The 27,700-nt window shown below is 40.5% G+C and overlaps 1 protein-coding gene across 2 annotated transcripts in view; it reads left to right on the forward strand.

Moving 5' to 3' along the window:
• LVRN (laeverin) overlaps positions 1-27,700 on the forward strand; it is a 68,576-nt gene that overhangs the window by 24,788 nt on the left and 16,088 nt on the right. For both annotated transcript variants that reach the window (XR_004283821.1, XM_032335404.1), the window contains exons 5-16: positions 6,678-6,832; positions 8,270-8,383; positions 13,412-13,555; positions 14,116-14,181; positions 14,296-14,361; positions 14,586-14,758; positions 16,905-16,981; positions 17,345-17,484; positions 19,682-19,737; positions 22,564-22,717; positions 24,462-24,556; positions 26,585-26,692. Coding sequence is in view for 1 of the 2 variants with exons in the window: in XM_032335404.1 (XP_032191295.1) it covers positions 6,678-6,832; positions 8,270-8,383; positions 13,412-13,555; positions 14,116-14,181; positions 14,296-14,361; positions 14,586-14,758; positions 16,905-16,981; positions 17,345-17,484; positions 19,682-19,737; positions 22,564-22,717; positions 24,462-24,556; positions 26,585-26,692 (1,348 nt within the window). In the remaining variant the exon portion in view is untranslated. The remainder of the gene's footprint in view (positions 1-6,677; positions 6,833-8,269; positions 8,384-13,411; positions 13,556-14,115; positions 14,182-14,295; positions 14,362-14,585; positions 14,759-16,904; positions 16,982-17,344; positions 17,485-19,681; positions 19,738-22,563; positions 22,718-24,461; positions 24,557-26,584; positions 26,693-27,700) is intronic.

Below are 27,700 nucleotides of genomic sequence, written 5' to 3' on the forward strand. Positions count from 1 at the left end.
GTCCTCATTAAAACCTCTCCCTGGCTTCCCATTGCCCTGAAGATCAAGTCCAGACTCTACTCTGTCTTTACAACATGGATCTCTTGCCACACTCTCAGGGCTTTCAGCAATTCTTCAGAGTTGGAAGGAGGCTTTGCCCACCTCCCCCCACCCCATGCCCCACCCCCCACCCTGTCCCCTCCTCCACCTTCCTCTTCTCCTCTCTCCCAGGCTCTCTTACATGGGCACTTTGAACATCCAGCGATGAAGTCTCCCCAGCTGGTTAATTCGTATATTTCTCCACTCAGCACCCCCTCCTCCAGGCAGCTTTCCCTGACTCCCTTTTCCTCATGCTTCCACAGAATCCTGTGCACTTCTCTATTCGAGCTCTTGACTTAACTGGATCCTAATTGTCACTCCGACCCCCACCCCCAGCCTTGCCTGCTCTCCATTAGATCAAGAGTAACCTGGGCTTGGGATCTGACTTTTTTTTTTTTTTTTTTTTGGTACCCTCAGAGTCTATGGATAATTCTTCTTTCAGAATAGTAAACAGTAAACTCTCTGTGTGTGTGTGTGTGTGTGTGTGTGTGTGTGTGTGTGAAGGGAATAAATATGTGCAATTTGTTCAGTAATTCCATGTAAATTCTGACTAGATTGTCAGCTTCTGGAAATCAGGGTTATAGTTGGCACATTTCTATATCCTTCATAGCCTCTCAACCGACGTGACACACAGGTGGCCCTCGATCACAACCGTCAAAATGACAGGTGATTAAAATAAGGAGATTTTCTATTACTGGATCTTTAAGAGAAACATAAATGAATGTTTTCTAGTTATTTTAACTCTTGGTCGAGCCATTTAAAAAAACACAAAACAGTGAGGGAATCTGCTTCCCCTCTGCCTACTGCTGCCTTGCTCGGGCTCTCTCTCTTGTTCTCTCTCAAATGAATAAATACTTTAAAAAATAATAATAAATATGGGCTTTTAAGATTTTCAGACTTTTATTTTAGTTTTTTTTTTAAGGATTTATTTATTTACTTGAGAGAGAGAGGGAGAGACAGTGTGTGTATCCATGAGAGCTGGGGGGAGAGGCAGAGGGAGAGAGACAAGCAGACTCCCCACTGAGTGAGGAGCCTGACACAGGGCTCGACCTCAGGTCACTGAGATGATGACATGAGCCAAAAATCAAGAGTCCAGTGCTTGACCGACTGAGCCACCCAGGGAACCCATCTTGGTGCTTTTTTAATACAAGAGAAGCAGGTGACTGGGACTCTGAGTAGCTGAGTTGAGGGTGGTAGCTTCAAGATGTAGAAGCAAAAGCCACGAATCACCAAGCACGAGACAATAGGCTGGCTAAATAAAAGTCTTAAGAGAAAGAAGATTAAGAAGTGGTAATGGGAGTAGCCTAAATATATAAAGATCCCCTGCAAATAAATAAAAAAATACAGAAGAAAAAATAAGGAAAAGACACACAAATTGATGTTTTATGGAAGAAGGAACACATGTGGCTAATAAACTTATACAGGTTATTTAACTCCATTAGTAATCTAAGAAATGAATGCCCAAGGCCACGGCGATGCACCATTTTATGTCTACTCGCTTGTTAAAAAGGCATCTAACAAATGCCAAATGGTAGAAAAATGGCCTTGTTGAAAGGAGTATCAGTTGTCACAACTTTGAAATGTATTTATTATCTTGTGATGTTGATCATTAGAATACCTTAAATCTCAGTAATTCCATTTCTAAGTTTATCTCCAAGAAGAATTTGAGCGCACATGTACCCGAAGACATGTACAAGAATATTCATAGCTATACTTTTTATAATATAGCCCCAGACAGAAAGCCACCAAAATGGCTATCGTTAGGAGAATGGGTAGATAAATTATGTTTCATTCACACAACAACAACAAAAAAAACCTCTATAACAATGAAAATGAAACATTTTTTTCCCCCAAAGTTTAAAAACAAAACCCCCCAACCTTGAGGATAATGACTTAGCTGCTGGAAGAAGACACTATAGTGTGAGTTGAAAAGGAGCTCAAAGAGAGATGTAAGTCTGCTCTTCTCAAAGTTCGGCAGCTTTGGAATCATCCAGAAGACTTGTTAAAACACAGATGCTGACCCAAGAATTTCTGTTTCAGGAGGTCTGTGGTTGGCCTCAGAATTCTCATCACTATTAAATTCCCAGGTGGTGCTGATGCTGCTGGTCTGGGAGTCACAGTATGAGTTCTTGGCAGCATTCTCAATTAGGGGTTGGCGAGCGATCAGATCTGGCCCACTACCCTTTTCTGGATGGCCCACGAACTCAGAGCGGTGTTCATGTTTCTTAAATGGCAAAAAAAAAAAAAAAAAAAATCAAAAGGAGAATATTTTGTGACACATGGAAACTATATGAAATTCAAATCTCAAGGTCCATAAATAAAGTTTTATTGGAACACAGCATACCTATTTGCCTACATAGTGTCTACAGATGTTTTTGCTCTGCAATGCTCGAGTTAAAGATGTGACAGAAAACATATGGCCCACAAAGCTGGAAATATTTCCTATCTGGCTCTTTAAAGGAGGGTTAGCCAGCCCTTACTCTAAAGGGAGAGAGGCAGATTCATGGGTATTTATATCATTATTTTACTTTTTATTTTATTTTATATTTGAGATTTTATTTATTAGAGAAAGAGATAGTGAGAGACAGCATAAACAGGGAAGGAGAGGGAGAAGCAGGTTCCCCACGAGCAGGGAGCCCAATGCGGGGCTCAATCCCAGGACCCTGAGATCATGACCCGAGCCAAAGACAGGCTCTTAACCGACTGAGCCACCCAGATGCCCCTGTGTCATTATTTTAAAATAATGAGGTAATCATTAAAATAAAATAAAATAGGGCCTTCTGTGAGCCAGCATTGCTAGTTGATCAAGAAACAAGAATTTGCTTACTCCCAGAATTGTGCATTGAAGGCAAACCCCCCCCACTTTTTTTTTTTTTTTTTTTTTGTAAACATTATCAGGATTTAATAAGGGATATCTTTTTTAGAGTTGGTTAAGATTGGACCGCAAGGCTGGGGGCATTCATAGATTAAACGGAGGTTGCGTGTGGGTCCCAAACAACTCAAGCAGAGAATGGTTCGGCTGTAATAGAGAGCAAAAAGGATTGGCTTGAGTGGAGGCCCGCGGTGTTTGCGAGGAAAGTGGGTGGGTTCATGGAGTAGGGGGATGGCTGCCTGTGAAGGAAAAGGGAGGTAGAAGAGTGCCAACCTAGGCTTAGCAATGAAGTACACCCAAGGATAATAGAGCATGAACTAGATAGAGGAGGCTAGGTAAGGGCTTGGATACCTTTTACTGCACACACCAACTTCAACCATGTATAAATAAACGTAATATATCGAACACAGCACAGAGCACTCCTGTGGCAAACCTAGCGTGCACTATGAAAATGGAATTTCTTCTATTAGCAAAACAAGTTAAAATGTTTTCTTGTTCTTCTAGGTTTATTTTGGGTGGGGGAGGGGCAAACGGAGAGGGAGAGAGAATCTGAAGCAGGCTCCATACCCAGCTTATTGCTGCGATCGATCTCACAACCCTGAGATCACAACCTGAGCCAAAGTCAAGAAATGGACGCTTAACCAACTGAGCCACCCAGGTGCCTCTCTTCTTCTAGTTTTAAAACTAATAAACGATCACACCATAGAAAATTTGGAAAAATCAGAAAACGCACAAAAAAGGATAAAAATATCCCGAAATATTTAAGTTTACCAAAGAAACCATAAACAAATTTGAAAGGCAAATCACAAGCTGGTAAAAATATCTGAAGCATATATCACAAGTAACTAGATAACTTTTCTCATATCTAAAAAAAACCTCTAATGGGGCGCCTGGGTGGCTCAGTGGGTTAAAAAAAACCTCTAACACATCAAAATAAGAAAAACAAAAACGTGAACCATTCACTAAAGAAATAATTCAAGTAGCCAAAAATGTTATTTAAAATGCTCTGCTTCATTATCAGAAACACAAATTAAAGCAATGATATAACTTAATCTTTCAAATGGGTAAGAGGGTTAAAAATTACTACTGCTAATATTAGTCTTAATAATGGGGTACAGGCTCAGAGATAAGGCTACCACTCAGAGATAAGGCAGCTAATGTTTTGGTGTCTGTTTTCCTGCTGTCTGTAGTAATCTCAATCTCTATATATGCATCTTCGTTTTTAACAAAAATGGAACCATAGTATCGAGACTGTTCTTTAACGGCCTTTTGTTTTGTTTTGTTTTGTTTTGTTTTAAAAGGTAACTGTATGTGGCAACATGATGCAGATAACTGTTCTTCTGTATTGTCATTTTATTTTTTTATATTTTTAACAGATGTATTCATTTATTCCGAGAGAGAGAGAGAAAGACAGAGTGTGTGTGTGTGTGTGTGTGTGTGTGTGTGTGTGTGTTTGTAAGCAAGGGGATGGGGATGGGAAGAGGGAGTGGGAGAGTCCCAAAGACTCCACACTGAGCAGGGAGCCTGACATGGGGCTCAATGGCAGGACCCCGAGAATATGACCTGAGCTAAAACAAGGAGTCTAGACACTCAACTGACTGAGCCACCCAGGTCCCCCTATACTGTCATATTTAAAACACAGAATGCCTACATATCAATTTGGCAAAATAATTTATTTAAATCCTCTGGTTAAACATTTGGACTAATTGCATACCCTCCCCCATTTTTGGGCTACTTTAAGAACGCCAAAGAAAAGCGCAGAGAATGTTTATAAATATCCATGCTATTTGTCTTATAAATCCCCAAAGTTGAGTGAGTTAGTCAAAGGTAGGAACATTTTTAAAAATTATGAAGGGTTTTTCTGCTCACTCCAGAAAGATTGTAGCAATCACACTGTAACCAACAGGTGATATGCCAATTTTCCTGTACCTCATTATTAAGATTAATATTAGCAGTACTAATTTTTAATCCTCTTACCCATTTGAAAGATTAAGTTATATCATTGCTTTAATTGATGTTTCTGATAATGAAGCAGAACATTGTAAGTAAGATTTTTGGCTACTTGAATTATTTCTTTAGTGAATTCACATTTTTGTTTTTCTTTGACGGGTTAAAGTTTTTTAGATATGAGAAAAGTTATCTAGTTACTTGTGATATATGCTTCTATTGGGGTCTGTTATCAAAGAAATAAGACTGAGACAAAGTGAAAGTTATGTAAAGCTTTATTCCAAGCATTAGAAGTCAGACCGACTGGCCAGGGCCGCCTCTGAAGAGAGCGACCCCATCCTGATCTCACAGGCTGGTTTTATAGAGCATAACAGTAGACCTCAAGGCACGTGGCTTCTATTGTTAGGACGTTTACTCCAGGAATCGATACCTGGAACCAGTACCAGGAACTACTGGGGCATTTACTCCTGGAATGAAGTCCGTGGATGTAAACAACAATATGGCTACCTAGGCAATATGGAGTCGCTCTGGCTAAGCAGGCCCTAATAGTTAAACAGGTTTTAACATTAAATTGGCCCTAACATTTCAGATATTTTTACCAGTGTGTGATTTGCCTTTCAAATTTGTTTACGGTGTCTTTTGGTAAACTTAAATATTTCAATTTTAACTAGACTACTTCTGGGGCACCTAGGTGGCTCAGTCAGTTGGTTAAGTGTCTACCTTTGGCTCAGGTCATGATCCTGGGGTCCCAGGATCCAGCCCTGCATTGTTGGGGTTCCCTGTCAGCTCAGTGGGGAGCCTGCTTCTCTCTCTCTAACCCCTCCCCCTGCTCACGCTCTTTCAAACTATCTCTCTCTCAAATAAATAAAATCTTTAAAAAAATTAACGAGACTATTTTTTAGAGCTACTTGTAGGTTCAAGGAAAATGACACAGCAAATATAGGCAATTCTTTTTTTTTTTTAAGATTTTATTTATTTATTTGACAGGGATAACAAGTAGGCAGAGAGGCAGGCAGAGAGAGAGAGCGAGGGAAGCAGGCTCCCTGCTGAGCAGAGAGACCCATGTGAGGCTTGATCCCAAGATCATGACCTGAGCTGAAGGCAGAGGCTTAACCCAGGGAGCCACCCAGGCGCCCCTGCTATAAACATTCTTGTGCCAGTTTTTGTGTGGACTTAAGTTTCCAGCTCATTTGGGCAAATAACCTCAATTGCTAGAATGTGGGCCAGCCTTTATTTATAAATTTCATAAGAAACTGGCAGACTGTCTTCTGGTGTGGCCGTTACCATTTTGCCTTCCCATCAGCAATAAGAGAGTTCCTGCCAGTCCTGATCTTTTCCAGCCTTCGGGAGTGTGCTTTGGATTTAAACCACCCAAATAGGTGTATACTAGTATCTCATTGTTTTAATCTGCAATTTTCCAAGGACACAGGATGCAGAACATCTTTTCACATGTGTATTTGCCATCTGCCTATCTTATGCAAAGAAATGTCTCTCCAGACTGATTGTTTGCCGATTTTGTAAAGCTTATTTTTTATGGTGACGTTTTAAGATTTCTCTCTCCAGGTCCTTTATCAAAAGTATTCGCTTTTCAGACAGTCCAAACCATTTGTCTTCCAGCTTCTGTCTTTGGTGTCTGTCTCCTCTCCCTCACAATGTAAATATTCACTTGCATGTTCTTTTAGTAATTTTATGATTTCATTTGGAGATCATTATATCTGGGAATCTCAGGCTTTTTTGGGAAGAGATGATTTCATTTTTCCCTCCATTTAAATCCACTTAGATATAATTGCCTTGCCTACTTTTGACAACAGCGCCATGGAAAATTGGGGACTATTGATATTCGATGAGTCATTATTGTTGATGCCACCGAACGATCAAGTAACAGACAAAAAGGCTGTGATCTCCTTCATTCTCTCCCACGAGATCGGACACCAGGCACGTGGTGAAATGGTCTTTCTTACTTCACTTATTTCCCATGAAGAGAATCCCCAGCCGCTCTGCCCAGGAGAGCAAAAAAAACTAAACAACACCTCGATGGTACACCAGATTTTAAAAAAACTATTCGAGAAGTGGGACAGTGAAGGCAGGTTCTGTGTAGTCAGATCTTCCATGAACGTGAACTGCTGGTGTTGGATCAGACATTCCAGGCCCGTTGGGAGGTCAGGTATTTACATCCAAAAGTAAGCCGCTCCCCAGAACCCTCTTCAGGGGAAGTACGCCAACCAGAGCTATGATTGTTTTCATTCCATCTTAACATTAGGGATGTCCAAAAAGGCCACTGACAGATGCCCACCTTTCCTCAGGAGATTGTTATGAACTTCGTTTTTGCTTTGTTTGAAGAGGAACTCAAGGGATACAGGGAACTGGTTAACATGTCAGTGAGATGAGCAGTCATTAGTCCTCAAGCCACATACCCGAAAGGGACGTAAACAAGGGTTTATTTCATTAGATCTGTGCTTCCATAATGTGATTTTAGAACTTTAGTTTTGTTTTATGGAGGTTCTCACATCTGCTTTTTGACCTTGACTCCGTTAATACAAGTTTGTTCAGAAAGAAGTGATCTAAACTAGGAAATTGTTCTCTTCTTGTTACGTGGATCCACAGTAAGTTTTGGGAAAGAACGACTTACTGGGAGAGAATAATACCGTGTTGCGTAAACACAAACTTTGATAAGTTTCGATCAGTCCCTGCCCCGCCCAGCAATGCCATTTTTTAGGATTGCTCAAGCGGCCCATAGTTCTGGAAGACCGGCTGCTAGCTATTAACGTGTGACAGCTGTTGCAAGAATTTGATTAAATACTAGGGCACAGATTAGTTGGTGTTAGAAATTATTGGGTTTTTTTTTCCTGATTCCATTCATCATCCATTTGACACTTTGTTAAGCCCAAATAGAAAATAATTATAGCAGAACGCATGAGTGCCTTGGACATGACACAGATCCAAAACATGCTCTTAACACAATACTACTGCTTCCAGCAAAATTCTAATGTAGTCTAGAGTCTAAGATGCTGTAATCAGTAGGTGTTAAGTGAACATTCCAGACTTCTGCTTTATTTAAATTAACATAACTCTTGGGGAAGTGGACTGTTTCAGACCTGCTACTCCAGCTTACCTTTATCTTTGAGCATGACAGTTCAAAAACAAAAATTGCTTTCAATTGTTGGATGTGAAATGCTTCTTTCAAAGAAATGCATGACTGGTATCTCTTCACGTGAAAGCCACAATATGCTTTTTGGAGCTCTGTTTCCAGTTCTGTTATTGAGGGATTACAGTTTCATTATGTCTTTGACTTTATACATATTGAAACATGCAATTACAATGAATTCCTAAAATTAAACTTAAGAAAGCTCTTTTTTCTCCCATCTCCAAAAGTGGTTTGGAAATTTGGTTACCATGAACTGGTGGAATGATGTCTGGCTCAAAGAGGGCTTTGCATCTTACTTTGAATTTGGAGTAATTAACTACTTCAATCCTAAATTCCCAAGAGTAAGTATGTCTGTTACATTTACTTTTAATTGTTTCTTCTAATTATGAAACGGGTACATTTTGTTGTTTCATATGTGTACAATACAGAAAATAGAAGGAATATTAAATTACCTGTAATACCAGAGGTGATCAGTGTTATCTTTTTTATGTTTTCTTTTTTCAGGCTTTTACTCATTAAATATTCATAAAAGCGGGTATTACTTTTTTACACAGAAACATGTAATGCCTTGTGTACTTCATATTATATCAAGAGCATATCCGCAAATCATTAAGTCATTTTTGAAAACAAGATTTTTAAGGGTTTCCTAATATTTTATTGTATCACCTTATAAGGTGTATGCCTATTATCTTTCCCTACTACTGGATTTTAGGTCATTTTCCCTTATTCCTGCCTAGACTCAATTCTAAAGCCACTGTAATCAGTAGCCTATGATTTTAATGATAAGTAATATGCTAATTTATATATTATAAAATGTTATATAATATAGATCAGCTGGGTAACTGATATCTTATATATTATACCCAACGCCATTTTGCTATTTTGAATAAATAGCAATATGAAAATATCAATTCATGAATATGCAAATCTGATGGTTTCAACTGTAAGTTCTATTTCTGGTCATTTATGTAGATTAACCAGTGCTTTTCAGGATAGCATGATGAAACAGAATTGGTTTTATTTGACTTAAAAAATTTAAATGTTTAGGTGTAACATCATTCTTTGACGTGTACCTCACTTCTTGACAACAAGCCCAAGATCCTTGCTTTCACTCTGTCCCTGCCTCTCTCCACCTTTCTGATGCTCAAGGCTGTTCAGCCTGCGGCTCCCTGGCTGTGCCTCATCCCACCTGTGTTTCCAAGCTTGGTTCTTTTTTTTTTTTTTTTCTTTTTTAAGATTTTATTTATTTATTTGACAGAGAGAGAGAGATCACAAGTAGGCAGAGCAGCAGCCAGAGACAGAGGGGAAGCAGGCTCCCCGCTGAGCAGAGAGCCCGATGCGGGACTCGATCCCAGGACCCTGAGATCACGACCTGAGCCGAAGGCAGAGGCTTAACCCACTGAGCCACCCAGGTGCCCCCCAAGCTTGCTTCTTGAGCTGTTTTTTTTCTTTCCCCATTATTGCTCAGTATACTGGTATTTGAACGACTGATTGATCTCCACTGGCCAGATCTTTATCACAGGCAAAATGTAATACCACCCAGTTTGAAGGAGATTCTAAGACAATGTTTTTCCTATTCCACTGGCAATAAAATTTCCCCTTTAGGAAAGGATGAAGATGGTAGATACATGATACTTGAGTTTTGCTGATTATTTGGCAGAATTCACTGTTGGCAAACCTAACTTGGCCCCTCTGAAACATTCTCGAAAAATCCTCTTTTTTTAATGTGTTGGTGAAATTGTAGTGTGTGGGAAGCAGTCAAGTCGCAGCCTCTTCATACCCCGGTTCCATGCCCCCCACGCTATGCTTTGCGGGGTTCCCATAGATGGTCCATGCCCCCTGCAGTTCAGACCCTCCTCCTCCCCTGGGTTGGGCATCATTATGTGGATGAGGAGACGGAAGTCCTGGATGGTTGGGTGATTTGCCCAAGTCATCTGCGTGATAGGGACAGAACTGTGATTATAGCCCATTTGTCCAGGTCTTGTCTGATGATGAAGGTAATAACCATAGTAACAACAGTAATACTGCGTTTCCTGTTCTCTGAGCACTCAGGACCTATGTTCCACGTAGTGTGAGTCTTGTACGTACATCATCTTACTCGATTCCCAAAACAATCATCTGAGTGTAGTTGTCACTCTGTCTTCTAGTTGAGGAAACAGGTGTAGGAGCTTTAAGTAAGTTGTTCAAGGTCTCATGGCTACTCTGTGTTGGAGATGAGGTTCAGTTCCTGATGTCTCTGACTCTACAATCATGCCTTCACCTAACTGCTCTGTGGAAAACACACATAGGAGTGTTCTTGTCCCTCAAGAGTTAATGGGGTGTGTGGAGGAGTTCATTATATGACTCTTCATTTACATGAATTTTATATACATAGAGAAAGCATTAGTTGTTTTTAAAAGTTCTCTCCATATACTTTGTAGCAACAAAATTGTTTGTATCTCTCTTTTATAAGATAGAACCTATGCACGGTTCATGTCATCTATAATTGTTTATAAAAGAATTCGGTTGTATCCCAAAATAACTCTGCTTGGGTTCAATAAAAAAAACAGTTCATTCCCATGAAACAATTAGATTCACCCTTTATTTTTTCAGTTGAATGGAATATATCATTAACAGCCATCAGTTACCTCTTTTTTTTTCTTTTTAAGATTTTATTTATTTGACAGACAGAGATCACAAGTAGGCATAGAGGCAGGCAGAGAGAGGGGGAAGTAGGCTCCCTGCTGAGCAGAGAGCCCGATGTGGGGCTTGATCCCAGGACCCTGGGATTATGACCTGAGCCAAAGACAGAGGCTTTAACACACTGAGCCACCCAGGCACCCCCATCAGTTACCTCTTAATACTACTGAAATTGGCTAAGGTATTATTGTATCTGGGGAAATTTGATGGAGATATATTACTAGTGATTTTGAAGCAAAGATGATAAGATTAACCGCTTTTTGTACCAGTTTATTTTTTTTGATCTTCGGTTTCTCAATAGCTCTTTCCTTTTTTCTTTTAAGAGTTTATTTAGTTGAGAAAGAGTGAGAGATAGAGAAAGAGAACACACACCGAGGGAGAGAGAGAAACAGATGCTCTGTAGAGCAGGGAGTCCAACGCGGGGCTCAATCCTCGGACCCTGGGATCATGACCTGAGCCAAAGGCAGGTGCTTCACTGACAGAGCCACCCAGGCACCCCAAAGTCTGTGCTTTTAACCACAGTGATATGCCTTGTAAATTTATTATGATGAATACTGTTATATTTCTTAGGATAATAATACATTTAATAAGAATAGATATTTTTCTCTAGAATCTTGCAGCTTGCAGGAAGAAAGTAATGGTGGGTATGCAGACTCACTTTCTCCAACCATTGTATTCAGTGCCCAAATACGATTTTTAAAAAGGCTAATATCACTTTTCATATAAGTGTTTCCCTCCAGCAGGACTGGAACAGGTGGGGAGAAGAGTCACCTTATGGGAGGCCCAGAGGAGAAAGATCCTTATGGGATCTTGAGGAGGAGGTGTCTGTCCTATTCATCACAGTTAACTTGTGTGATGATGGTGACACCAAGGAGACAATAAAAGATCTTATACCAGGCATGGAGAAGAGAGACAGACTATCCATTCCGAGGGAGATAGAGGGAATTCACAAAATATGGAAAAGGCGATGCCTAAAGGTGTTCGTTAAAATATTGTTTAAAACAGTAAGAAGCTGGAAGCAATTTAAATTCCTGGCTAATAGGGAAATGATGAAGTCAGTAATGGTTCATGGCCTCAGTGGGCCATTCCGCAGCCCCGCATTTATTTATTTTAATGTTTTGCTTTTGCAGAAGTGTTGTTCTATGCTCTGCTTTGAGAAGAATGATGTCATATGTGATTTGACCACACTGTGATCTTCACTATTAGGTTTTGGCTTATTAAGTCTTTGGCTTATTATATCCAATTTATGTATGTTTCATTTATAATGCAGCGGCCGTCTTTAGGGATAGTTATGAAGATGAGGTATCGGAATTTTGAAACGTACGTCGTAATGAGTAAGAAGGACAGAAGTGTTTACATCTAAATAAATACATAGGGAAAGAGATTGGAAAAACAGAGCGCTAATGTTCTAATGGTGACTGTCTTGGAGCTGGAGAAATATGGGTGTTCTTTATCTCCTCTGTTTTCCTCGTTGGGCTTAGAGGATACATGGGTCAACTGTGAGGCACTCTGAAGAATGCTTGAGGGTTAAGTTAATAAAAGCTATGCTGAATGAATCAGGTCAGACTTGCACAGATGTCTCCTCTCACTCCTAGCTTCTCAAAGCGGGACTATCAAACTAACAACATTAGCATCTCCAGGTAATCGATTAGAAGTACAGAACCCCACCTGAGACCAACTGCGTTCATGTATGAATCGATCAAACCCCCAGAGGATCCCTATTCTCATTACAGTTGGAGATGTGTTGCTCTAGATGAAAGGCTGTCTTGTTTCTAGAAGAGCCAAGTTGGACAGTAGCCTAATTAATGGTGTTAATAAATCGAAAATAATATGTGAGGAGGAGAGGGTTGGTTGGAATGTTGGCCAATGGAAGTGGGCAGAATTTGAAGGAGTCAACTGGGGGACCCCAGAAACGACCACTAGGGAGGTGAGGCTGCTTTTGGATTATGAGAGGGTTTGCCCAGCTCTGCTGGGCAGGAGCCAGCTGTCTCTGTGGCTTCTTTGCCAGGATCCTTTCGTTGGCTCTGCCATGCCCCACACCTCTTTGGCTGTATGTTGGTCTTCCTTCTCTCTTTTCTTCAAAAAAGAAATGGCCCTTGTCCTGTGTCTGAGAGAGGTTTAGTTTTCTGGAGAGTTCTGTATTTACTCAAATATAATAAACTTCCTTTTCCTAATGCATGATCTAGAAACTGTCATATCCAGCCCATGAATTTATTTCCAATTACAGACTAGGACAGCATCATCAAAATGGTAAATCTGGTGCGTTTTGGTCTGTAAATGTTCACTGAAGAGAGACTGACCCATTTTAAGGGGTTACTAATAAAATTATCAATACAATTCTACAGGATTAAAATCAGCTAGAGATGCTAGTTCCTAGAGGGTCCTGTCTGTGTGACTGAGGACCTTGTTTGGGGAAATGTAGACAGCTCTCTTGGAAAACATGTTGACTTCTGTAATGGGGTTTTTAAAAATGGAAATAAGAAGGTTATTAAATGGGAAGGGAAGTATCTTAGATATTTTGTTATTCAAGGAATCCTGAGTTATTCAGTTATTCCTGAGCACATCTGAATGATTTTTCCCCTCTTCAGTGTCCGTTTTCGAAAGTATTTTTGAAAGTATTTTGAGAGTATTTGAATTTTGTGCTTCTGTGACACTGAAGAAATTAATGTTGCTCAATCTTTTCCTTTTAGAATGAGATCTTTTTTTCTAACATTTTACGTAATGTCCTCAGTGAAGATCACGTCCTGGTGTCTAGAGCTGTGTCCTTGAAGGCGGAAAATTTCACAGAAACCAGTGAAATAAATGAGCTCTTTGACTTGTTTACTTACAACAAGGTAAAATCAGTTGTATATTGCCTTTTATTTCGCACAATTGCAATAATGTGCATAAAATGGATTCAAAGGATAGTAGGCTAATATGACACCACACAGGCTTTGATACAAATAATCGTAATTTTGTTCAGCAGATGGATTTCAGAAAATACGGTTAAATCAGTTCTCATCTAGCAAATATTATTCAAGCCCATGTTAGGTGCTCAGTACCACCCATCATTATAAAACACTGACACAACTTGTTACTTTTAGGGTGAACCCTTCTGCTTGGTGGAAATTTATTCTGACCATGTAAACATCTCGGCTTAAAATATTTTGTGTATCCTGAATTCTTTATATATAAAGCATGTGTTCAACTTTTACCTATTAGTTAGTGACAGTCTACTATTTTATCAGCATATTTGGGGATAACCCAAACATTCAAATGAAGTACGCAATGTAATTGGGAGAAAAGCCCAGAATATTGCTTATCAAAATGGAATGTGTCAAAATGGAATGTGATATTGCTTATCAAAATGGAATGTATTGAATTTGCTCAAACAATGGACTGTTTCTTGTCCTAGGGGGCGTCTTTGGCCCGAATGCTTTCTAGCTTCCTGAATGAGAATTTATTTATCAATGCACTCAAGGTGAGTTTACAAAATTGTTGTGACCTAGAAGGCAGGAAACATAAATTGTTTGGGACATGTTATTTATTTTAACCTTAACTTTTCCATTCTTTTTAACTTCTTCATTCTTTGCAGTCCTATTTGAAGACATTTTCTTACTCAAATGCTGAGCAAGATGATCTATGGAGGCATTTTCAAATGGTAATTGTCCTACTTCCTGACCTGCAGATTCAGTGAAGGAATGAGTGAGTGAGTCAATGAATGAATGAACTCATTCATATAGAGTGTTAAGCAGAGTTCTGAATTAGGCCCAGAATATCATAAATGAAAAATAGAATAGCCAGCTATGTAGTTTCTTTTGGGAGACTGCCCCTGAAAAGATTTTGATGGTCAATATTTGCTCTTGTGATACTTTTTAAAAACAGGTCATCGATGACCAGAATAAAACCCTTTTGCCAGCCACAGTGAAAAGCATAATGGACAGTTGGACCCACCAGAGTGGCTTTCCAGTGGTCACCTTAAATGTATCCACCGGCACCGTCAAACAGGAGCCGTTTTATCTTGGAAAGGTTAAAAACGAGACTCTCCTAACCCACAAGTAGGTACATTTGCTGCTTTGTCCTTGCCTTCCCTGGGGTTGAGCTTTGATCCAATGGAAAGCAGCCTGTGGGTGAGGAAGCATAATGGCGGGCTGGGTACACACTCTTCTGCAGTGGGCTCTGTGCTTTGCGAAGGGTATTCCTGGGGTGCTGACATGAGGCAGAGCCCCCGATGTCCTGAACAAGGCCAGAGACTCGCACTGAGGGATTCGAGACAGTGCCCCATCCCCCGCATTAGCAGGACGTCAAGCAACCAAAGCTTTGGGGGTTATGTACACTCTTTGTCCTTCAGACAGAAGTGTACTTCTGTTCTATTTGACTGCCTCTCAAGCAGAAGCCTGAGTGAGAGGCAGTCAAATAGAACCATGTTGGCCTCCTGTCAGGTAAGAGAAAAGGGGTTCCTGGTGCACAGTTGTCTTTTTTTCAGTAGAAATGGAACTGAATGGTCACCAGCCCCGGAGGAATAGTTCCGCACGTGTCCGAAGGTACGCGTGTGTGTGTATTGCTAGCCGTGCCTATCAGATTAGAATTATGGCCTTTAGAGTCTCTCATACCTGGGCTTAAATATCAACCTCACCAAAATTCAAACCTTTGGTAAGTCTAATTGAAAATCTCTCAGTTTTAGCTGCCTTTTCAGTAACGTAAATGCAACAACGTCTGGCCCAGTGGATTGTTGTCACAAGGAAATGAAAAGCTGAGCTTAAAGCAGCTTAATGTCCGTCGCTTTTTCTCTCCTTCCCTTCCCTTTCTTAACTTGTCAGACGATGTTCAAGAGTACCGGATAGCGCTCTGATGTTTGCATCGCACTGCGGTGAAGTATTAGCGCAGACGAGGGAGTAATTTTCCAAGAGTATCACCCAAATACGGAGGACATACTGCTCTTTCCTTAAAACCCCAGAGAAAAGGAACAGAACGGAACATCCCTACTCACTTTGCTATTCCGTGATTTTTTAAAATAAAAGTTTTTATTTTAATTCCAGTTAGTTAACATCCGGTGTCCTGTTAGTTTCAAGTATACGATGTTGTGATTCAACGCTTCCGTGCGGCACCATGTGCTCATCACGATTCCGTGACTTTTGCGAAGATGGGTGCCTTAGCAATGAGATCAACACAGACCCCCCATTCAAAGGCCTTGAGAAATCAGACTTGTGAGCATTTGAGCAAGATTGCAAGTCCTGTCCAAACTCCAAGGACTCTAACTCTTCCGATGACTAATGTCCTCCTGTGGTCGTCTGGATCCTCCAGGTCACGTCCACCAATGTGGGAAGAATGTCGGCATTCAGTAAATGTGAATCATCTGATCCGTGCTGAACGCTTTTCAGATGGGGAGAAAGCTTGAGGCAGAAAGGCATTTTGAAATGTTTGCAAGCTTTTTCTTCTGAAATTACTTTTTGCCTCTCTTGGCACAGAGGGGTTTAGGTCTGTCTGCAACATTCGAACAACCCCCAAGTGAGGCCAAGTGGCTATAATTTAATATAAACAGGTCTTGAAATATAAACAGGTCTTGAGAGTTTCAGATACAGAAAGAAAGAAAGATTGAAAGAAAGAGAGAGGGTTAAAAGAAAGAAAGAAAGGAAAGGAAAGGAAGGAGAAAGACAAAAGAAAAAGAAAGAATGAAAGGAAGGAAGGAAGGAATTCAGATACAACATTCTCTTCGTAGCTACCTTAAGTTATAAAAAAAGTAAAGAAGAAGAAAGACTAATAGAGAGTAAACAAATGGCCAAAGAAAAACTGGCTTATGAAAACAATAGTGAAAGGCTCCTGGGTGGCTCAGTTGGTGAAGCGTCTGCCTTCAGCCCAGGTCATGACCTCAGGGTTCTGGGATCGAGTCCAGCACTGGGCTCCTTGATCAGCAGGGAGCCTGCTTCTCCCTCTGTCTCTCACCCCACTCTTGGACTCTTTCTCTCCCCCACCCCGCTTTCTCTTCTAAATAAATAAATAAAATCTGTAAAAAAAAAAAAAGAAAGAAAGAAAGAAAGAAAAAAACAACAATGAATAATCCTAAGAGCAAACCCTTGCCTATCCAGAGTGAAAAACCAAAGAATTTGAGTCCTGTCTGTCATTTTATCATCTCAGTTAATAGGGGCTCAGAGTTTATATCTTATGTTTGAAAATTAATTGAATTTTTGGTTTCTTCCTAATAAGTGACACATGGATTGTACCTATTCTTTGGATAAAAAATGGAATTACACAGTCTCTAGTCTGGCTAGATAAAAGCAGCAGTAAGTAACAGATTTTTAAAATATCTTCACATATATGCATGAATATATATTACACACATATATAAAGGCAGAGAATAAAATGTTGGAGCAGATAGCCTTTGAAAAGCTGTCTTGCTTAAAACTAAAATATTATATCATTGTTGTCTTACCTAACATAGAGCTTTAAAGAAAATTTTTCTAATCAAAAACCATTATATGTGAAAAAATACAATTATATGGTATGATCAGTATCTATTTTAGAATTCTTCTACTTTTTTTGGATGATTAGGTTCATTGTTGAGGTTTAAGAGGATATAGTGTAAATATGAACTGGAAAAATTTTTTAGGTGCACCATTTCACACCTTTCCCATATCCCTTTGTAGAAATATTCCCTGAAATGCAAGTTTCGGCTTCCGATCATGACTGGGTGATTCTAAATTTGAATATGACTGGATATTACAGAGTTAACTATGATCAATTAGGTTGGAAGAAGCTAAATCAACAGCTTGAAAAAGATCCTAAGGTAAGGTGGCTTTTTATACCTGTTACTAAATGTCATTCATAATGCACTCTTGAGTCAAGCTTTCATAAACCCCTCTGGTGAGAAGAGATTTGCCCTCACTGCCAGCTCTCACCCTAAACCATATTGAATTTTTTCCCCCCTCATTCTTAGAAAGGGTAGATTTAGCACAATGTATTGTGCTTTTGAGCATTAATATCATTTTCCTTCAGCCGTTTTACCTTTCTGGGTAAAAATCAGAATACATTTTCCGACTCACCATTAGTTTTATGATCTCAGACAAGTTACCTGAATATTCTGTTTCTGTGTCTTCACTTTAGATGGGAATAATATACAGCTTTGTTACTTACCATGAGGATTAGATACAATGTAGGTAAACATACGCATACAATTTCTAAGCCCATCAAGGGTACCCAGTCTATGCTAGAAAGTGTGAATTTTTAAAAAATTATGTTCTTACTCTCCCTTGGAGAATTTAAGCCACAAAATATCAATAGACTCTAATACTACTTTATCACCAAACATAAGTCATTCTGCCATATAGAAAAATTAAAATGTTGGCTGGCTTTGGTCGGTCAGATTTTGATTGGTTGAATTCAACCAAATCTCCGTTGTTGGAGAAGGATGCTGGCGTTGGTGTCTCTAGAGTTGGCTCTGCCATGAAACTCTGGACAGTTAGTTCATGGAGGCACCATTCTTTAAGCTAGAATGTTGAACTGAAAGATATCTTTGGTGTCTCTGTCTTCGAGCGTTCTCTGGAAGTATCTAGCAGCCTCTCTAGCAGAAGATGACCTATGGTATATCGGTCCAAAGCTTGGCTTCTGTGTCTGGTACCCTTGTGTTCATGCCTTGGTTTTCGCATCCATATGATGATGTTTTGATAGACCATCATTAAGTAAAGAATTGTGAAGATTAGATAAGGTGATATATGTATCCTCTTTTCTTTTTTTAAAGATTTTTATTTATTTGACAGATCATAAGTAGGCAGAGAGAGAGAGGAGGAGGAGGCAGGCTCCCTGCTGAGCAGAGAGACCGATGTGAGGTTCGATCCCAGGACCCTGGGATCATGACCTGAGCCGAAAGCAGAGGCTTTAACCACTGAGCCACCCAGGGGCCCCTATGTATCCTCTTTAGCAGAGGTTGGACACAGATCAGTCTGTCAGGACATATTCAGTAATTAAAAAAAATTATTATAAGGCTTTTGAATAAGGTTGCAAAATCCACACATCGTAACATTTTATTTTCCATTTTTTTTCAGAGTAGCTACCCTCCTACTGGTTTCTGAGGGCACTGTAAGCCATGGAAGTAAGGCCATGGCCATTCTAGCAATGATTTTCTTGCAACCACTGTAGACTTACTTATTGAAAAACTGAGGTCAGTTATTCCTAATAGATGACTGGGATGTCTGTTATTAGTATTAACTTAGAAAAATGGAAGGGTTATTACTGCCAGAGAAGAAATGAGACCAAGGAAAGATTGAAGCTTGCTGAGAGGCTCAAAACGAGTGTTGTGAAGATGGATTTTCTGAGACCAAACCTGTGAAAATGTGTGAGGTGTTGAAGGAAGGGGATAGGAGCCTCTGGGCCCCTTGAGTCCCCTCCAGCTGAGACAGGTTCCTGTGGCCTGGCCATGCCATGGGGCTGTAGCCCAGGCTTAAGCAGTTGGGTTGGCAATGGACTGCTGCCTTTCCATGATTCTCAAGACTCTCTTGGTGGCATTGGGTCAAATTAGTAAAATCTTGACAAGACAGACGCTGCTCAGAGGACTTCAGTATTATCAAAATAGGGCTAAATAATGAGTACTTAAGGTTTCCCATGACAAAACTTCTCCTGACAGCAATATGGACAGTGCAACACAATTGAGCACACACTCCTTGTCTTGGAGAGCCTTTTCAACATGACATCCCGTTTTCGTTGTCACCATGCCATTTTTTTTTCAGGCAGTCTTTTGGCAAAACTCTCTGCCAGATGAAAGCCTTATGATTGATGTCCAGAGGGACCATTTACCAAAAACAGATGTATAATAAATAAATCATGGGGACTATTCTCAGTGATCACCATTTCTCTGCTCGTGTGACAATTCACACGAGAGGGCTTCATAAGCGACCATGATTTTGAAACACTGTTATGATTTTGCAAATTATTTTGTGGCTAAGAAATGCTCTCATCTTTTCCTGCACAAATTTGGATCTAATTTGCAGGCCATTCCTGTTATCCACAGGCTGCAGGTGATTGACGATGCCTTTTCCTTGTCTAAGTGAGTATGTTGTCTTCACCGCTGGCTTTTAAGAGTACATTGAGAACGTAATAAAACGTTACAGCCTAGTCACTGTGCAGTGAAATTGCTTCTTTAGTATACACAGGGTCCAGGTTATTCGGATTAGGATCAAGTTCTGTGGGTACAGTGGAATTTTAGAACATAGAAGTTGCTGGAATGGACATCACCATGGGTGTACTTTGAGGGCATTGTGCTGCACAAAAGAAGCCAGTCACAAAAAGACAAATATTATGTGATTCCATTTACATGAGTTCCTTGGAGTAGTCAGAATCCTGGAGAGACAAAAGGGAAGGGTGGTTGTTGGGGGTTAGGGTTGGGGGGTGCAGAGTAAGGCAGTTAGTTTAATGCTGGACCGAGTTTCAGTTTTATAAGATGAAAGTGTAAGTCAGCATCTTAAAAGGAATCCCTTTAAAGGAGAAGTTTTAAAAAGATGCAGTAGAAAAGATATACTGAGGAAAAGGTCATCATGTTTAAATATTTAGGGGATTATCACAGAAAGTATTAGAATTGTTATTTTTTTTTTTTAATTTCCATCAAGAAGAAGAACTCGGGAGAAAATAAAGGTGATTTGGGCTTGCATTTATAAAGGTTCCTAAATATTAACAGATACATTTGGGAAGGTTGTAGATGCATTTGTATTTTTCTGTGATATTGTAAATTAAGGAAATAGCTGACATATATATATAAAAAAAAGAATGCTAGAATTAGACTATATTGAGATTTTGAAGTGATTTTTGTTACTCTAGGGTGATGGCTATAGGTAAAATTTTAATGAGATATGGCCTGTATTTTAGTATACTATAGAAGTATAGATTTTATTTCTATTACATTTATTCAGTAGAAACTGTGCTATGTTTTCATTCAGGTAATTCATATGTATCTAGAATTTAAATTTTAGACAATAAAATTAAAGAGTTTGTATAGTAAACTACCTAGTGTGTTCTCTCTGTCTTCACCCGTCCTGTTTCTCAAAGGAATGTCTGTTTTATTTTGTCCTTTGTTCCTGTATCACTTCTCCCTCTCTGACCTGCGGCACATTTGCTCACCCACCGCTTTGCTGAAACCCCTCTCCAGGACCACCATGACTGTCAAACTATTGACCACATCCTCCGGGAAACCTTTCTCGTCTTCGCTCATTTTCTTCTCTCTTTCCTTTGGATGGCTCATGCCTTCTTATGGTTTTAGGGATGGTTTTATTATGGGCACGTAGAATGCCCCGCAGATACAAGCTAACCAGTAAAGCTTCAGGAAAGGATACGTTCATGACTTCTAAGTCTACATCTCCACCTATCCTCTCCTGCCTTCTGCATATCCTGTGGTCATTTAAATTCAGGATCTTCCACAGCGGATTTTTTTTCTGTCTCTGAATTGTTTCTGCTGTCAGTTTCTGTCTGTCTGTCAGAGTGCCACGATTCTTCGATTCTTTCCATAACCCAAACTCGAGACCCCTTTGACTCCTCTCTTTCTCGCTCTCCATCTGCCGTCCAGCCAACCTATCTTATCTCTTCTTTCTTGAGGATGTCTTTTGGATTCCCACCTTACGTACCACCTTCACTGCTTCCATGCTAAGCCAAGTGCCCCTCATCTTTTACTTTGCCTGTTGCGTTAGCTTCCAGCCTTCCGTTCCTTTCATTTCCATTCTGTCTTCTTCAGCACAGTGGCAATAAAATTTTTCAGCATCGACTTCGTAATGTCACTCCCCCCCATTATTTAAAACCTTCCCACTCCATGAAAACTCTTCATCTTGGCATTCAAGGCCTTCTACGGTGTTGATCCCACGTATTTCCCAAGCTCCACCTCTCAACTCCACACTGAAGAAATCCAGTGCCTCAGCTGCTTGGTCTGCTCTCACACAAATTCCCACTTTATCTTCTTTGTTTTAAGTGTCCTTCCTCTCTGTCTCTATCCATTTCCATCTTACCCAGCCTTCACCACCCTTCTCCCCATCCTCCTCCCAGGAGGCCTTCCCTGACTTCACCATCACACGCGTGGGTTTTCCTTCTTCACTACTTTTATTGTATTCGTTGGCTTTTCTCAGACTCATGAACAGCTTCTCATGCATAAGCCTCCGCTCCTCGCTGAAGGAATAAACTCTTCAGTGGAAACCAAGAGTCGTGTCCCACATTCTAGTTCGCGTTCCCGCGAGTAACTGGTAGAGCATTCGATAATGACTCATAATCAGTACTTGTTGAATGGAAATTGTACTCCCATAACAATGTGTATGAAATTCACAAGGATTTTTTTGCCCTACGAGCAGTCCAACAGTTGGCCTGGATTTTCCTCTAGTCTCCAAAAATTGGGACACTTGAATGTAATGGAGGGCCTGTCCACATTTCTTGGCTCCCACCTTATCAAGGAGCTAAGTAAGACCTCTAGCTTCCTGATTCCACAAACTTTCTTTTTTTAATTTTATGTTTATTTTATTAACATACAATGTATTATTAGCCCCAGGGGTACAGGTCTGTGAATCATCAGGCTTACACACTTCACAGCACTCACCATAGCACATACCCTCCTCAGTGTCCATATCCCAATCACCCTCTCCTTACCCCCCTACCCCCGGCACCCCTCAGTTTATTTTGAGGGATTAAGAGTCTCTTATGGTTTGTCTCCCTTCTGATCCCATCTTGTTTCATTTATTCTTTTCCTACTCCCCCAAACTCCCCGTGTTGCTTCTCAACTTCCTCATCTGATTCCACAAACTTTATTAAAGTCAGGCATTGAAGCATGGAACAAATATGGAAAGTGTGCAAATCATTTAGCGAGTGGAGGTTTTTTGAGTGTGTATTTTTTTGAACCAAACAGAAACAATTATATTGAGATTGAAACAGCCCTTGATTTAACCAAGTACCTTGCTGAAGAAGATGAAATCATAGTCTGGTATGCGGTCTTGGTGAACCTGGTAACCAAGGATCTTGTTTTTGATGCGAACAGCTATGATATGTACCCGTTATTAAAGGTAATTTCCTTCTTTGTTATGTGGTTTTAAAAAGTCCTGTCTTCCTCTTTCCATATCTAGACAGCATCTGTGGAACACATCCTTCCCCAAGTCATAGTCTATTAGTTCTAAATATGTATTCATTTTCTTAGGAAGGGCTGGTTACTCTTAGTCATACTTTAGTCATGGCCTGGTCTAGGAAATGAGTATGAGAGAAGTTTGGAAAAGTCTTTAGTTCTTGGTGAAGCGACAGTGTGCCCTAAGAACCCAGAAGTGGATGGAAATGGTATGCTTTTTGTCTAACAGCCACTCTTCTGATTGTTAGTCAAACAGAAAGACTTTTAACAACCCTATAGTCATCATTGAAGTACTCTGGTCTACAGGACTAGGGCTTCACCAGAGAGGTATGTTCCAGGAAAAGTTAAGACTTTTAACATTGTTAACATTGTCTAACATCAAACAGAAAGACTTTTAACATCATCATTGAAGTACTCTGGTCTACAGGACTAGGGCTTCACCAGAGAGGTATGTTCCAGGAAAAGTAAACACTTGGAAGCTGCTTTTGCTGCTGGTAAGTGACAGAGGGAAATAGGAATTCATCAAGCAATGGGACATCATCATACTTCCTTCATTAGATCTTAAACAGTGATCATAAGAAAGATGGCTCAAGGGCAAACCAAAGGAACAGCTGGGAGTAAGGGACCCAGAGAGTAAGGGACCAGAAAAAAACCAGAGAATGGTCCAGATGATAATTACAAGTGAGCTTCTGGGGCTGATGGAGGGTGAGATCACAAATACCTCATGGGTCCAGACTTCTTTCCTCAGCTGTCCAGAGTGCCGGTCCAAATATCCTGGAGTGTGGGGATGGTGACCCAGAAAAGAAGACACTTAAGTGTGGGATTGAGGTGGCTCATTGATAAACTCTGATTCCTGCTTCTGGATAAAGAAGTAATAACTAGGATTTGCTTTTGTTTGTCTTCATTTAAATTTTTTTATTTATTTGAGAGAGAGAGAACAAGCATGAGAGAGAGAGAGAACACACAAGTGGGGCAGGGGAGTAGCAGAGGGAGAAGGAGAAAGAGGCTCCCTGCTGAACATGGATTCCCAGGACCCTGGGATCATGACCTGAGCCGAAGGCAGAGGCTTAACCCACTGAGCCACCCAGGTGCCCTAGGATTTGTTTTTAAGGAGTGTCAATGAATAATATCTACTTTGTTCTTAGGGATGTATTATAAATGGATAACTTTTATAACCTTGCTGTTCACCAGCTGAGAGCTCAATCAAAGAAACTTTATTTCCGACTCATGGCGTAAAATTGCCTGAAGCATAGATCAGTCATCCTTATTTTTCTTGGAGGTATAGATACAAAGCATGGAAATGCTAAGGTAGAATGTTCAACAGTTTTAACATTCATCGCTTCTTTCTCTATTTTGAACACACCTGAAAATGTTCCAGGTGATGTGAAATGGTAACAAGAGCCATGATTTATCGAGTTCCTACCTACCATGGAGTGTACTCATGTACGTAATATTGTTTTGTCCTCATCAAAAGGTTATACTGGTATTCTTGGCAATTCCGTTGTACCAAAGAGGAACCTGAACGAAGGGAGGCTACAACAAAATCAACCAGTTACACGTTTAGTAACAAAGAAAGACAACTTCTCAGGAGACACCTGTCACTCCTGTATTCCTGTCCTTTCAGAGAGAGGGCAATACAGTACAAACTCAGTGATGCGAACCAAAGCTAACCATAGATTTTCCTTCAGAAGTATCTGTTGAAGAGACTTACCTCGATATGGAATGTATATTCAACTATTATCCGTGAAAACGCAGCAGCGTTACAAGACGACTATTTAGCCCTGTAAGTATTTTTTTTTAATTTCTCTCTATTGAATAGGTATATTCCATTTATATTCATTTCAATTTATAACTGAATAAAATGGTCCATGTTAAGAGGTGGGAGATGTATATTAGGAAGATCTCGATACCTATGATTTAACTGGGAGATTTTGCATGCTCCTTGAGACCAGTGGCTTTGGGATGAGTGAGCTACAAGTTTCCTACTCAGAGATAATAGTTTGGGATCTTAGTTTACCTGCAGGGCTCACACCTGGACACACAGGAATCTATAGCTCTGTCCTCTCAATTCTTAGGCTTCTGGTTGAGATTTTGAGTGTGTCCTGCCATTGGTGAGGGGGTTATACTGAGTAAAACCAGCCTATACCAATGAACTGAAGGCATGGGAAGGCCACCAGAGAAAAAAGTCCCTTCTGTTTGTTATTAATGACAAAAATTCTATCATTCCTTATACAAATATGAGAGGAGTTGCCTGGAATATTTCAGTCGCTTGTGTGTGAGCACGAGTAAGTATTGCAAATGATTTCCATGTGATTGGTTTGGTGAGCGCAGTAAGCATGTTGTCCTGGCGGTCTGGGAAGGAGGTGAAAGGTAAAAATCGGGCTGCAGTACCCCTGACCTTCCCGTGACCCAAGATTTGTAGGGAGTGGGAGGTACCGGAGGGGAACTTCTAGATTTAGGGAGGGAATTTGTTATCTGCGAGGGTACAGGAATTCTGTTTACAGCTCTGATCAAAATCAGGCTGAAATCAACCAGACCGAGCAAGAAATACAAAATAGACAAAATGAGATTATTCTCTCTCAAGAGTATCCTTCCGAGAAGGGAGACATTTGCGTGCTTGGGCACGTGACTAGAAGGACACAGGGTTGACTAGACATGTAAATGGGAGACAGTGAGGACTAGTGGGACAGTCCGTAGGCAGTCGGGTTGGGTGCGTGAACAGGAAGGCAGAAGTGTGCTCACTCAGGCACCACAGATGTTAGCCAGCCATATCCTTAGCTCCCCTGAACTGGACTCAAGTGACCTACTTTTGGTAGCTTCCCAGGGCCATTTGTCTTCCGAGGAACCTTGGAGAATTGTGTACTTGTAGAGAATCCCGTCTTGCTGCATCCAACTTGGGGTGGGGAGGGAGAGAGTGGGAGGGTGTAGAAATGCTCAGAACCGTCTTTCGGAGGTCCTCCACCCTTGGCCATCCTTCCTTCTCCTTATCGGAAGGTCAGGCAGGGCCGAGGTTGCAAATGGAGGGTGGAGCAACCCCATTTGGCTCTTGCATTTTCTGGAAACTTATGGCCCGTTTGAATTCCTTTACCTCTGAATCCAAGTTGGAGAGACTCGGGAGTATGGAGAGTGATGCTTCCAGACATCGCTTCTCTGGATCAATTACCGCTTTTCACTGTATCCTTTTGAACTTATTTTGTTCCGAAAGAAAATGTATACCATTTCTCAGCTGTCAAAACAAAACAAAACAAAACAAAACAGAAATCTCTATTCTTTATCTGGACATGAACATAACTCGCCAGACAGAGCAGAGGAAGGAACAAAAGTTCTAGCGAGGGAAAGCGCATTGTGGAAAGAAAAGAAACCCTTCCCTCTCCTTTCCGTGTATAGAGAAAGAACTTCATTTTTCAGGGCATTAGATCAAATGCTCTCAAGTCTTTTTTCTTTCTCTTCATAAGGCAATTATTGTAAAAAGGGAGGAAAAATAAATCGATAGCAGATGCGGACTGTGTGTCCGCGTGTGTTTGAGGGAGATGGAGGATGGCGATAATTTATTTCCGACTTTCAAAAAAATACCAGTCTTTGGAGTTTATTTGGTGCCTGAGAGCTTCTCAGCAAATATTTCTCTGAGCCTTAAATAAGTCTTCCATCCACAAAAGCTAATTTTTTTTTTTTCACAAACCCGGTGTTATTAGAAGGATATTTTAAAATAAACCCATCCTCTCACGAAACACACGCAGTTGGAGAAAGGAAAAAAAAATAAGTGCAGTAAACGTAGCAAAACAAAATGTTTTTCTCTGTGATTTTCTTTAAGAGTAGCCCTGGAAAAACTTTTTGAAACGGCATGCTGGTTGGGCCTTGAAGACTGTCTTCAGCTGTCAAGGGAACTCTTCAAAGACTGGACGAACCAGCCAGAGAATGAGTAAGACGCACATTGGCTTGGCTTGCCCTTGGTTCTGTCCTTGTTCTTTCTTTCTTTTTTTTTTTTTTTAAGATTTTATTTATTTATTTGACAGAGAGAGATCACAAGTAGGCAGAAAGGCAGGCAGAGAGAAAGGGGGGAAGCAGGCTTCCTGCTGAGCAGAGAGTCCAATGTGGGACTCGATCCCTGGACCCTGAGATCATGACCTGAGCCGAAGGCAGAGGCTTAACCCACTAAGCCACCCAGGCGTCCCGGTTCTGTCCTATTTCAACAGCAATAATTTCTCTACCTTTTTGATGTTCTCTTTCTGGGAGTGATGGTTTTATTTTCTCTTGGGTAGTCTGTCTCCTATTTGTTTTCCAATAGCCCCACCCCACCCCCTTTTTTGGCATTGCCTACGGTAGGTCTGCACATGACAGCAGATTCGAATTTACACAGTGAGTTGTACCCTGGGCTACTCGTCATCAGTACATCCCCTAAGAAGCAGCTGCGTGTGTCTGGAGTCTTATTTTGGTGGTTCTTTGATGGTTTACAACTATGATGTATATGTAAGTGTGTCCAAGGAGCGCATTCTCTATGAGTTTGTATTCCCACGGAGAGCTGACACGAAGACTGTCTTTCTGGTTTTACTCTATTACCTTTAATGCATGACCTCAGGTGGACTTTTAGGAAATGTGATCGTAACACCTGAGATGACGCACGCATTCCAGGCTGACTCCCTTGGTAAAGCCTCTGACTCTTGATCTCAAGGTTGTGAGTTTGAGCCCTGTGTTGGGTATGGAAATTACTTCAAAAAAAAAAAAAAAAAAAAGATATGCACCCAAGCTGAATTATCAGCGTACATTGATCGAACTATGATAATTTCCTTCTTTCTTAGAACCCCTTAGCTTCTAAACTAATCTGATGTTCTTTTCTCGCAATATTAATGCTCATGACGTTTCCGCAGTTGACTTTCTCGAGCCCTACTTTTGATCTTCGTACCTGAGATCTCAACATTTTTTTCTGGAT

This window comes from Mustela erminea, chromosome 3, assembly GCF_009829155.1.
Source record: "Mustela erminea isolate mMusErm1 chromosome 3, mMusErm1.Pri, whole genome shotgun sequence".
In the NCBI taxonomy this organism is placed as follows: domain Eukaryota; kingdom Metazoa; phylum Chordata; class Mammalia; order Carnivora; family Mustelidae; genus Mustela; species Mustela erminea.